This window comes from Ornithorhynchus anatinus, chromosome 18, assembly GCF_004115215.2.
Source record: "Ornithorhynchus anatinus isolate Pmale09 chromosome 18, mOrnAna1.pri.v4, whole genome shotgun sequence".
Classification (NCBI taxonomy): domain Eukaryota; kingdom Metazoa; phylum Chordata; class Mammalia; order Monotremata; family Ornithorhynchidae; genus Ornithorhynchus; species Ornithorhynchus anatinus.
Window position 1 is genome coordinate 36,914,005 of NC_041745.1, and position 13,803 is coordinate 36,927,807.

At 47.7% G+C, this 13,803-nt stretch overlaps 1 protein-coding gene across 1 annotated transcript in view; it reads left to right on the forward strand.

Annotated features, from left to right (window-relative positions):
• Positions 1-4,891: 4,891 nt before the first annotated feature.
• The window catches only part of ADGRA3 (adhesion G protein-coupled receptor A3), a gene marked incomplete at its 5' end in the record, with an annotated part of 77,755 nt that continues 68,843 nt past the window's right edge, over positions 4,892-13,803 (forward strand). The window contains one exon of the mRNA XM_029083349.1: positions 4,892-5,091. Within this exon, the coding sequence (XP_028939182.1) occupies positions 4,892-5,091 (200 nt within the window). The remainder of the gene's footprint in view (positions 5,092-13,803) is intronic.

The following is a 13,803-nucleotide window of genomic DNA, read 5'->3' on the forward strand; positions in this document are numbered from 1 at the left end:
TCTCCCGTTGTTCGTTTCTCTCAATCCCCGTCATCATCACCGATAGTGCCCCTTTGCAAAATATATTAGGCAATTAATATGCCTAAATTAATCAGTGTATTTGACCACTTACTGTGCACAGAGCACTTGGGAGAGTACAGTGCAACAGAGTTGTTAAACACATTGCCTACAGTCCAGAAGGGGAGGCAAACATTAAAATTAATTACAGAGGTGTACAGAAGTGCTTTGGGGCCAAGGGTGGGGTGAATATCCAGGTACGGATCCAGACGCATATCAGCGACACAGAAAAGAGAGGGAGTGAGGGAAAAGAGGCGCTCAATAAATACGATTGAATGATGAATGAATGAAAGAGTTTAATCGGGGAAGGCATCTTGGAGGAGATGGGGTTTTAAAAATGCCATCATTATTATTAATTAGGCTGTGAAGGTGAGGAGAGTGGGATCTGCCTGCGCAATCATCGGGGGGTAGTGTTAGAGAAAAGACTTGTAAAACATGCACTGTAGAGCCATCTGTGTTTGAAAACATCAGTACTTCCAGTGCACGACTAGTGCAGGTCTGGGAGTTATAGGACTTGGATTCCAGTTTGCCTACTGTGTGACCTTGGACAGGCCACTTCACTTCCCCGTACCTCAGGTTCATCTGTAAAAGTGAAATTAGATACCTGTTCTCCCTTCTCCAGGGACCATAAATCCTAGGAAGAACAGGGGCTGTGTCTGATACGACTGTATTGTATCTACCTCAAGTGCTTGGCAAATAGTAAACAAAAACCCAAACCAAAAAACGTAGCAAACAAAATCCAAAAAGCAACAACAAAAAAACCAGTAAACAAAAACAAAAAGGTTCAGGACGTCACCCCATTCCTCCAAACAATCTAGAGGTTGCCCATCCAACTCCGCGTCAAACAAAAACTCTTCACCACTGGCTTTACAGCCCTTCACCACCTTGCCCGTGCTTATCTCAGTGAGCTACTCTCCTTTTGTACAACCCAGCCTGCATGCTTGGCTCCTCCAGTGCCAACCTTTGTCACTGTGCCTTGGTCGCGCTTATCTCCCTGCACCCCTAGCCTTCCCTCCTCAAATCTGAACAGACAATTACATCCCCCCCGCCATATTGAAGGCACTTACTGAATATGCCTTAGCTCGATTCACCTTATTGAAAGCCTTATTGAAAGCACATCTCCTCCAAGAGGCCTTCCCAGACTAAGCCCTCCACCCTTCCCCCCCGTCCTCCTCTCCCACTCCCTTCTTCAGCGTAGCTCAACACGGAGGGAATCCCTTTCCTTCATCTCCATCTTCATCTTGGGAAGCAGCGGGGCTCCGTGGAAAGAGCCTTGGCTTGGGAGTCAGAGGTCATGGGTTCTAATTCCGGCTCCGCCGCTTGTCAGTTTGTGACTTTGGGCAAGTCACCTCACTTCTCTGGGCTGCAGTTCCCTCATCTGTAAAATGGGGATGAAGACTATGAGCCCCATGTGGGACAACTTGATCACCTTGTATCCTCCCCAGAGCTTAGAATAGTGCTTTGCACAGAGTAAGCACTTAACAAATGTCATCATTCTTATAATAATTATTCTGCATCACCCTGATTTATTCCCTCTTTCCTTCCCACCTCACCTATGTCAACATCTGTCATTTACTTATTTGTATTGATGTCTGCCTCCCCCACCCTCCAGCCTGTAAGTTCCCTGAGGGGAAGGAACGTGTTTTATGGTTGTATAGTACTCTCCCAAGCGCTTAGAGAAGCAGCGTGACTCAGTGGAAAGAGCCCAGGCTTGGGAGTGAGAGGTCATGGGTTCGAATCCTGGCTCTGCCACTTGGCAGCTGTGTGACTGTGGGCAAGCCGCTTAACTTCTCTGTGCCTCAGTTACCTCATCTGTAAAACGGGGATTAAGACTGTGAGCCTCATGTGGGACAACCTGATTACCCTGAATCTACCCCAGGGCTTAGAACAGTGCTCTGCACATAGTAAGCGCTTAACAAATACCAACATTATTATCAGTGGGGTGTTCTGCACAGAGTAAGCACTCAATAAATACCATTAAATGAACAAATGAATAGTAGAGTTCCGTGACCCTCAATGTTCCCGAGCGTCAGTGTGGCCCAAAAGATCGAACGCAGGCAGTGCTTCGGACTACAGTGCTCTGCACCTAGTAAGCGCTCAATAAATACTATCGAATGACTGAAAGCTTGACCTTTTGGTAGTTTTACTTGAACTTTTTGGTAGTTTTACATTTGCTCTAACTTGCAGCCATGTTTGACGTCGCTCAGCCCTTTCACTCCCTCCCACCCCCTCAAAACAGGGGCGCTGCCCAGAGGAATGGCGGCCCCCTCCTTCCAACGTTCATCCCGAAGCGTTGTAGTTTTCTTTTTCCACTAGCTACTCATTCATTCATCCAACCTTCTTTATTGAGCGCTTACTATGTGCAGAGCACTGGGCTAAGCGCTTGGAATGGACAATTTGGGGACCTATAGAGACCATCCCTGCCCAACCCTCTCTTTATTCAAAGCTTCGTGAATGGAGGGCACGGAGGGAATCCCTTTCCTTCATCTCCATCTTCATCTTGGGAAGCAGTGGCTCTGTGGAAAGAGCCCGGGTTTGGGAGTCAGAGGTCACGGGTGCGAATCCCAGCTCTGCCACTTGTCAGCTGGGTGACTGTGGGCAAGTCACTTCACTTCTCTGTGCCTCAGTTCCCTCCTCTGTAAAATGGGGATGAAGACTCTAAGCCTCACGTGGGACAACCTGATGACCCTGTATCGACCCCAGCACTTAGTGCTCTGCGCATAGTAAGCGCTTAACAAATACCAACATTATTATTATCTCCAGCACCGCTAAACACATGAGAAGGGTTTCTGCTCCCGCCAGCAGCCCCTCCACAAAAATTGGATGGACAAAAATGGTGGGGCTGGAGATGAGGGGGCTCGTTGGCGGGGCTGGGACTCCACGGATTAAGGTGGAGGGAGAGAGAGACCTGTGGGCCTGGTGGGCTGAGGGAGGCCCCCGCCTGAGGGTCGGCGTGGTGAGGGAGGAGGAAGGAGGAGGGCAGCCCTTTGGGCCCTCCCAGAGCCGAACTGTTCATTACAAGTGCTTAGTACAGTGCTCTGAACATAGTAAGTGCTCCATAAAGACTATCGAATGAATGAATGAATGGTCTGAACATAGTAAGCGCTCCATAAAGACTACTGAATGAATGGTCTGAACATAGTAAGCGCTCCATAAATACTACTGAATGAATGATCTGAACATAGTAAGTGCTCCATAAAGACTATTGAATGAATGAATGAATGAATGGTCTGAACATAGTAAGCGCTCCATAAAGACTATTGAATGAATGGTCTGAACATAGTAAGCGCTCCATAAATACTACTGAATGAATGATTTGAACATAGTAAGTGCTCCATAAAGACTATTGAATGAATGAATGAATGAATGGTCTGAACATAGTAAGCGCTCCATAAAGACTATTGAATGAATGGTCTGAACATAGTAAGCGCTCCATAAATACTACTGAATGAATGATTTGAACATAGTAAGTGCTCCATAAAGACTATTGAATGAATGAAGAAATGGTCTGAACATAGTAAGTGCTCCATAAAGACTATTGAAAGAATGAAGGAATGGTCTGAACATAGTAAGCGCTCCATAAAGACTACTGAATGAATGGTCTGAACATAGTAAGCGCTCCATAAATACTACTGAATGAATGAATGGTCTGAACATAGTAAGCGTTCCAAAAAGACTATTGAATGAATGAATGATCTGAACATAGTAAGTGCTCCAAAAAGATTATTGAATGAATGAATGATCTGAACATAGTAAGTGCTCCATAAAGACTATTAAATGAATGATCTGAACATAGTAAGCGCTCCATAAAGACTACTGAATGAATGACTGATCTGAACATAGTAAGTGCTCCATAAATACTACTGAATGAATGAATGGTCCGAACATAGTAAGTGTTCCATAGACTCCTGAATGAATGAACTGAACATAGTAAGTGCTCCATAAATACTACTGAATGAATGAATGGTCTGAACCTAGTAAGTGTTCCATAGACTCCTGAATGAATGAACTGAACATAGTAAGGGCTCCATAGAGACTACTGAATGAATGAATGATCTGAACGTAGTAAGCGTTTCATAGAGACTACTGAATGAATGATCTGAACGTAGTAAGCGCTCCATAGAGACTACTGAATGAATGATCTGAACAGAGTAACCGCTCCATAGAGATGAATGAATGAATGAATGAATGAATGAATGAATGAATGAATGAATGAATGAATGAATGAAGTGTGTGAGAGATGTCCTCTGGCCCGGCCTTTGTGTGTGAGACCGGGGAAGGACCCGGATGAGGGGCGCTTTATAAGCGGGGGGGGGGGGGGAGGGGAAGGGGGGGTCCTCGGGGAGGGGGCGGGCGCGCGCGTCCGGAGGGGCTCCTGATTGGCTGCGGGGGCGGGCGCGCGCGTCCGGAGGGGCTTCTGATTGGCGGTTGGGAGGGGGGCGCGAGCTCCGGAGGCCCCAACGGTCGGCGGCCCCGCGGAACGGGGAGGGGGGGAGAGGGAGAGGGAGAGGGAGGGGGACGGCGGCGGCCTGAGGAGAAGGAGGAGGAGACAGAGCGGCCGAGGCGGCGGCGGCGGGGGTGGTGTCCGCCCTCTTCCCGTCCCTCTTCCCGTCCCTCCCGGGAGCCCCGGGCCTCGGCGGACAAAAAGGCGGCATGTGTGGGGTGTCGCCGGCCGCCGCCAGGCCGCCCCGTGCGGCCCCCGGCCCCGCCATGAGGCCTCCGGGCCCGCAGCGCTGACCGCCCTCCCCCCCCCCCCAACCCCCCGCTCTCCGCCCCCGCCATGGAGCCCCGGGCCGCCCCCTCCCCGCCTCCTCCTCCTCCTCCTCCTCCTCCTCCGCTGCCGCTGCTGCTGCTGCTGTTGCTGTGCTGTGCGCTGTGCTCCGCCGGCCCCGGCCTGCCCCCGGGCTGCAAGCAGGACGGGCGGCCCCGGACCCCCGGGCGGCCCCCCAACCCCGACGGCAAGGTGGTGTGCAGCAGCCTGGACCTCGCCCGCGTCCTGCCCCCGGACACGCTGCCCAACAGGACCGTCACCCTGTGAGTAGCGCTCCGCACCCTCCCCGGCCCCCGCCGTGAGCCAGGCGCGGGCTGCCCCACCGCCCCTTCCCAGCGCTTACAGCAGTGCTCCGCACCCCAGGGCCCGAGAAACGCGCCGGAATGAATGACCGAATCCCGCCCCGGAGGGGACGGCACGCACCGCCATCATTCGTTCAGTCGTGCTTAGGGAGCGCTTACTAGGTGCAGAGCGCTGGACTGAGCGCTTGGAATTAATTCACTAGTATTGATTGAGCGCTTGCTATGCGCAGAACACTGGACTGAGCGCTTGGAGTTAACTCAGTAGTATTGGTTGAGCGCTTCCTATGCGCAGAGCACTGGACTGAGCGCTTGGAATGAACTCAGTGGTATTTATTGAGCGCTTGCTATGCGCAGAGCACTGGACTGAGCGCTTAGAATGAACTCAATGGTATTTATTGAGCGCTTGCTATGCGCAGAGCACTGGACTGAGCGCTTAGAATGAACTCAATAGTATTGATTGAGCACTGACTATGCGCAGAGCACTGGACTGAGCGCTTGGAATTAATTCACTAGTATTGATTGAGGGCTTAGATGCGCAGAGCACTGGACTGAGTGCTTGGAATTAATTCAGTAGTATTGATTGAGCGCTTACTATGCCCAGAGCACTGGACTGAGCGCTTGGAGTTAACTCAGTAGTATTGGTTGAGCGCTTCCTATGCGCAGAGCACTGGACTGAGCGCTTAGAATGAACTCAATGGTATTTATTGAGCGCTTGCTATGCGCAGAGCACTGGACTGAGCGCTTGGAGTTAACTCAGTAGTATTGATTGAGCGCTTACTATGCCCAGAGCACTGGACTAAGCGCTTGGAATTAATTAAGTAGTATTGATTGAGCGCTTACTATGCGCAGAGCACTGGACTGAGCGCTTAGAATGAACTCAATAGTATTGATTGAGCGCTTCCTATGCGCAGAGCACTGGACTGAGCGCTTGGAGTTAGCTCAGTAGTATTGATTGAACGCTTACTATGCGCAGAGCACTGGACTGAGCGCTTAGAATGAACTCAATAGTATTGATTGAGCGCTTCCTATGCGCAGAGCACTGGACTGAGCGCTTGGAATTAATTCAGTAGTATTGATTGAGCGCTTCCTATGCCCAGAGCACTGGACTAAGCGCTTGGAATTAATTCAGTAGTATTGATTGAGCGCTTCCTATGCCCAGAGCACTGGACTGAGCGCTTGGAATTAATTCACTAATATTGATTGAGCGCTTAATATACGCGGAGCACTGGACTGAGCGCTTGGAATTAATTCAGTAGTATTTATTGAGCGCTTACTATGCGCAGAGCACTGGACTAAGTGCTTGGAATGGACAAATCGGTAACAGAGACGGTCCCTGCCGTTTGACGGGCTCCCAGTCTAATCGATGATGATCGAACCGACGCTCACTACTACTAATAATGTTGGTGTTTAAGCGCCTACTATGTGCCAAGCACTGTGCTAAGCGCCGGGTAGATCCGAGGTCATCAGGTGGCCCCGCGAGGGGCTCACAGTCTTCATCCCCATTTTAATAATTATAAGAAATATTGGTATTTGTTCAGCGCTTACTAGGTGCCGAGCACTGTTCTAAGCGCTGGGGTCATTCATTCATTCAATAGTATTTATTGAGCGCTTACTATGTGCAGAGCACTGTACTAAGCGCTTGGGATGAACAAGTCGGCAACAGATAGAGACAGTCCCTGCCGTTTGACGGGCTTACGGTCTAATCGGGGGAGACGGTCGATACAGGGTGATCAGGCCGTCCCACGTGGGGCTCACGGTCTTCATCCCCATTTTAATAATAATAATAATAATGTTGGTATTAAGTGGTTACTAGGTGTCAAGCACTGTTCTAAGCGCTGGAGTCGATACAGGGTGATCAGGTCGTCCCACGTGGGGCTCATGGTCTTCATCCCCATTTTAATAATAGTAATAATAATGTTGGTATTCAGCGCTTACTAGGTGTCAAGCACTGTTCTAAGCGCTGGGGTCGATACAGAATCATCAGGTCATCCCCCGTGGGGCTCATGGTCTTCATCCCTATTTTAATAATAATAATAGTATTAAGTGCTTATTGTGTGCAGAGCACTGTTCTAAACGCTGGAGAGGATCCAAGGTGATCAGGTGGTCCCACGTGGGGCTCCCAGTCTCCATCCCCATTTTACAGATGAGGTAACTGAGGCCCAGAAGAGTGAGGTGATTTGCCCAAAGTCACACAGCTGGCAAGCGGCCCTTCCCCCAAATTAGGCGTCGTTATTGTCCACATCTTCTCCTGCGAGGTCGTGGGTCAAACCCCCACCCTTCATTCGTTCATTCAGTAGTATTTATTGAGCGCTTACTATGTGCAGAGCTGTGGAGAAAGCGGCCTTCCCACCCCCTCCCAGCATCCTGTTGCACGAATAATTATAATGTTGGTATTTGTTAAGTGCTTACTAGGTGCAGAGCACTGTTCTAAGCGCTGGGGGAGATACAGGGTAATCAGGTGGTCCCACGTGAGGCTCACAGTTAATCCCCATTTTACAGATGAGGTAACTGAGGCCCAGAGAAGTTAAGTGATGCAAAGAAAGCAGACTAACAGTCCCCCAAATCCTGCATTCATTCATTCAGTCGTACTTATGGAGCACTTACTGTGCGCAGAACACTGTACTAAGCGCTTGGAAAGTACACTAAGGCAATATAGAGAGACCGGCTTCGCCCACAACGGGCTTACAGTCCAGGGCGCACAGCATTGCTCAGAACGTTTTCTTTGTCGGTGGAGGTCCCTAAGTAATAGTAATGGTATTTGGTATGTGTGTACTATGTGCCAAGCACTGGGGTAGGTACAGAGTCATCAGGTTATCCCACGTGGGGCGCAGTCTTCATCCCCATTTTACAGATGAGGTCGCTGAGTCCCAGAGAAGTTAAGTAACTTGCCCAAAGTCACACAGCTGACAAGTAATCATAATAATAATGTTGGTATTTGTTAGGCGCTTACGATGTGCCAAGCACCGTGGCAGAGCCGGAGCTAGGATCCACGACCTGTGACTCCCCAGCCCGTCCTCTCTGCACCAAGCCACGCCGCTTAGTGCTCCGTCCAGGACGGAAAAGCAACAACCAACACAAGCCCGATATTGCCAGCCAAATGGAGATAAAGCACTTGGTTGCATTTAAAGTTCGCCATTCAGATGTTTTGAACTCTTGACTTTGTTTTTACAAGTGCAAAACGGTTGGACCTCTCCAAGGAGTAAAAAGAACCCGAAGTGCAGTCTCGAAGTTGTGCTAGGAGTTAGTCCTGCCGGGAAAAAAGTTATAATTTTAAAAGGAAAAGTACTGGGATAAATCATGTTTAATAACTTTAAAATGGCAACACTCACAGAGCCCGATCTCTCCCAAAGTGGAATTTGATTTGGGGCTGAAACCAAGCATGGAAAGTTTCAGCTAGTTTTACAAGCTTCACTATTGTAAAGAGGTTGACATTTTGCCCCTTCCAGACCAGCAGGCAGTATTCGGTTATTCCTTGGAGAAAATCCTCGCCGTTCGACTGACCCTGTTTGTTTTCATTTAACTTTTTTTTTTTTAGACAAAGGTAGTTATTGGGAAAACTTAGACATTTCTACCCAAAATCACTTATCTCTTTTTTCAAAAAGTCATGAGAAAGAAGTGTTTTTTCTACCCTGACTTAGAGACTTTTTTCTTTTTACCCCTCCAAGTGCTTAGTACAGCGCTCTCTGGGCCCAGTAGACGTGCGGTAAAGTGCTACTGAGGGAGCAAACAAGTTCTGTAAAGTGAGTTGGGTAGGACTTTGTAATGACTTCTACAGGGATACCTTCCAAACCCAGCTTGTAGGGGGCCATCTGTAAATAAAATGTTAACTGTGTAGATAACTTTGGTGTGTTTTTCCACCGCTTCTAGTGGCAGTAAAGTTGGCGTAGAATTAAACACAGTAGCCCGTGTAGTTTTCACAACTTAATTCGTGATGGCACAAAAGTAACTTCAGTATCCCAGCCAGTGTTTTTAGAGGCATACCTAAATGACACCATTTGGAGGCAGTAATACCTTTTCAATGAGGTGGATTTCTGGGGAAGAGTCAGTTGGAGAGGAGAATAATTTTAGGGTGAGCCTGGTTAGGAGTCAAGCCCAGGGGAAAGAAAAAAAAGCATATTTGGGAATGTATTTTTATACTCTGATCCTAGTAACCGCTCCGAAGTTACCCTAAAAACAGTTATAAATATTTTGGTTCAGGATCAATTACACATAAGTTGATTCAGGTTTGGGTTCAGTTTGTGTAACCATCTAAGCCTGTTACTGGCCTCAGCTGTTTCCCATCAACTCCCCCATGCCGATTTGCCTCAATGTATTTTCCATTCCCCCCCCTCCCCCCCCCGGAAAAGAGTTGATATTACAGTGTAGAAAACACCTTTTTAATTATCCCTTATGAAATGAAATACTACTTTTGATCTGTCTGAAGTGCATTTTCTCCATCCTCAAACAGTCAGAGGGAAAGAGGGAATTGCAGTTTTACCTCTAACCCAAAGGAGAATGGTGGTCTGATTCAGTTAGATCGTCTCCCTGATTGAGAGGCTGTAAACTGTTGTTAGGGAGCACCAAGATCTTTTCATGTATTTTTGAGGTAATTTACTGCGGTGCTTAGTAACCGGTGGAATTGAAACGTCCCTCTATCCCATCACCGGGCATAGGCCGATTGGTGCCCTCCTATTTGATTTTTGGGCAGGGCTAGTTTTATAAAGTTTTGAAAGTTTTTATTTAGGCCAAATTGACATTTAAAAGTTTGCAGAAGTGGAACTATAAGAGGTGGCTAATATTATACTACAGTTGGACTCTTAGATGAAACTCGAAGAATAGAAAAAAAGTATATAGCATGGTTCAGTTCCACTAGTGTGAACTGTTTCCATTTCTTGCAAAGGGAAATGTCACTTTTGCAATTCAGAGTCACTGTTTCTAATGACATAGGTAGAACCTCTTTGATCACTAGTGAGAATATTAGTGAAAAGAAATTAGGGGTGGCATGTAAATCCAAGGCCATATAATATACTTAGTAATAAACAGGAGTTAGTTCCCAGTTGTAAAAAAAAAAAATAGAAAATGGAAGCTTTGTTATACTGAGAGTTTTATATGTAAAGGGTTCAGCACAGGACTATTTTAGAACAGGGACTAAATTGAACTTTTTTTGTGGGGATTTTGTTTTTAATTTGTGTCCATTTTATTATTGGGGTTTGGGGGAGAACCATGTAAAGTTTGGAAAGATAATCTTCCAACCTAAGGGGTGGGGGGGAAATCCAACTAAGGTTCTTATACCTAAAGAGTTAAATTCAGGGAGGATTTAAAAGTAGAAGATTTGACATGAAGTTTTATTGGAATAGCTCTGCTTCATGGTGAAAGTGGCTCTGGGAGGTTGTGGTTGAGAGGAAGAGCTGCCTTCTCTGACCATGTGATCCATCAGTGGTTTTTGAGTGCTTATACTTCCCCAAGCGCTTAGTACAGTGCTTAATAAATATTGATATTGTTTCCTCCTGTCTTTCCCCACTCCAGTCTATTCTTCATTCTGCTGCCTGGATCATCTTCCTACAGAAACGTTCAGGGCATGCCCCTCCCCTCCTTAAAAACCTCCAGTGGTTATCTGTCAACGTCTGCACAAAACAAAAACTCCTCACTCTTGGCTTCAAGGCTCTCCATCACCTTGCCCCCTCCTACCTCACCTCCCTTCTCTCTTTCTGCTGCCTACTCCACACGCTCCGCTCCTCTGCCGCCTGCCTCCTCACGGTTCCCCGTTCACGCCTGTCCCGCCGCCGACCCCCGGCCCACGTCCTACCTCTGTCCTGGAATGCCCTCCCTCCTCACCTCCGCCAAACTAACTCTCTTCCCCTCTTCCAAGCCCCATGGAGAGCTCACCTCCTCCAGGAGGCCTTCCCAGACTGAGCTCTCCCTTTCCCTCTACCCCTCCTCCCCTGCCCATTCCCCCTTCTCCCGCCCTCTGCTCTTCCCCCTTCCCCTCCCCACAGCACTGTGCATATTTGTATATATTATTTATTACTCTATTTATTTTGTTAATGATGTGTATATACCTATGACTCTATTTATCTTGATGATATTGACGCCAGACTACTTGTTTTGTTTTGCTATCTCCCCCGTTTAGACCGTGAGCCCATTACTGGGCAGGGATTGTCCCTATCTGTTGCCGAATTGTACATTCCAAGCGTTCAGTCCAGTGCTCTGCACATAGTAAGCACTCAATAAATACGATTGAATGAATGAATGAATTTCAGAGCTCTGCTCTAGGTGCTTGGGGGTGAACATAAGCACTTACTACGTGTCAAGCACTGAACTAAGCGCTGGAATAGGTAAAAGATCATCAGATCCTCTGTGGGGCTCGGAGTAGGACGTTAGAACAGTTAACCATTCATGTTTATCGAGTGCCTACTGTGGAGAGCGCTGTCCTCAGTGCTTTAGAAGAATACAGCATAACAGAGTTGGTAATAAACTCTGCCCCCAACAAGCTTACAGTCTATAGGGAGAGACAGACATTTAATATAATATAAATAAATTATGGATATGTACATAAATGCTCTGGGGCTGAGGGAGAGGCGAATCAAGAGAGCAAATCTAAGTGCGAGGGCAATGCAGAAGAGAGTGGGAGAAGAGGAAATATGAGGGCTCAGTCGCTTCTGTTGGAGGAGACGTGCCTTCATTCAGCCTTTGAAGGTGGGGAGAGTGATTGTCGGAGATGAAGAGGGAGGACGTTCCAGGTCAGAGGCAGGACGTGAACGAGAGAGGTCTGGGACAAGATGGACGAGATCAAGGTGTAGTGAATAGATTGGCATTAGAGGAGCAAAGTGTGCTGGCTGAGTTGTAGTAGAAGAGCAATAAGGCGAGCTAGATGGGTGAAGGTGATTGCTCAAAAGCCAGTGGTGAGGAGTTCGATGCGAAGTTGGATGGGCAAACACCAGAGGTTCTTGAGGAGTGGGGAAACATGGACTGAACATTTTTGTAGAAAAGTGATCCAGGCAGCAGAGCAAAGTAAGAAATGGAGTGGGGAGAGGCAGGAAGCAGGGACATCACCGTGGAGGCTGATGCCCTAATCCAGGTGGGATCAGATAACTGCTTGGATTACATGGTAGAAGTTGGCTGCAGAGAAAAGAGAGGGCTTTAACGATGTCGTGAAGGTCGAACAGATATCAAATCTTTACTGGGCAGACGAGGGAACTGAGGTACAGAGAAGTTAAGTGAGTTGCCCAAGGTCACACAGCAGGCAAGTGGCTGAGCCGGGATAAGAACCCAGGTTCTCCGACTCCCAGGACTCTGCTCTTTCTGCTAGGTCACGCTGCTTCTCTTTATGGGTTACTAGACACGTTCCCTGCCCACAAGGAGCTAACAGTCTAGAGGGGGAAACAGCCATCAAAATGGATTACAGAGATTAACATAAGCGATGTGAGGGTAGAGTGAATATCAAATGCTTAAAGGGTACAGATCCAAGTCCATAGGTGACATAGAAGGGTAAGTGAGCAGGGGAAATGAGGGCTTAGTCAGGGAAGGCCTCTTGGAGGAGATGGGTTTTTTGTTGTTTTTTTAACTACTGTGAAGGTGGGGAGAGCCGTGTTCCACATATGTGAAGGGGGACGGAGTTGGGTTCAGAAGGAGGACAGGAGCAAGGGGTCAGCAGTAGGAAGGAAGATATCGCAGGACGGTAAGTAGGTTGGCATCAGTCAAATGCGTGGGCTGGGTTGTAGCAGGAAATCAGTGAGATAAGATAGGAGGGGGCAAGCTGATTGTGCTTTAAGAAACCTGAAGTTAAGGAGTTGCTAGTTGATGAGGTGGATGAGGAAACATTAGAGTTTTTTGAGGAATGGGTAGTTATGGCCTGAATGGTGTTTCAGAGAAATAATTCAGGCATCAGAGTGGACTGGAGTCAGGAGAGATGGGAAGTGGGGAAGTCAAGGAGGAGGCTGATGGGAGGAGTTAAGGAGAGATATGCTAAGTGCCTGAATCAACATAGTAGCAGTCTGGAAAAGGCAGATTTTAGATTTTAGCAGTGTTTTGAAGGTAGCAATGACAGGATTGGGTGATGATGGATTGAATTTGTAGGTTGAATGAGAGATATGAGTTGAAGATAATGCCAAGATTTCAAACTTGTGAGGCAGGGAGGTTAGTGGATGGGAAAGATGGGGAGAACAGGGTTTGGGTGGGAAGATGAGGAGTTCTGTTTTGTGCATGTTAAATGTTGGTAGGATGTCCAGGTAGAGATGTCATTAAGGCAGGTGGAAAAAGAGAGAGGTCTGGGCTGGAGAGGAGGTTTGGGAATTATCAGTGTAGAAATAGTAGCGTAAGCTATAGGGGTGAATAATAATTGTGGTATTTAAGTGCTTACTATGTGCTGACACTGTACTAAACCCTGGGGGGAATACAAGCAAATCGCGCTGGACACAGCCCCTGTCCCCCATTGGGCTCACAGTCTTAATCCCCATATTACAGATAAGGTAAGTGAGCCACAGAGAAGTGAAGTGTCTTGCCCAAGGTCAGACAGCAGACAAGTGGCAGAGCTGGGACTAGAACCCATGACCCTCTGACTTCCAGGCCCATTTCTCTCCATTAGCCCATGAGTTTTCCAAGGGAGTAGCTGTAGCTGGGGAACAGAAAGAGACCCAGAACTGAGCCTTGAGGGACTTGGACTGTTAGAGGGTGGGAGGCAGAGAAGGAGTCCGT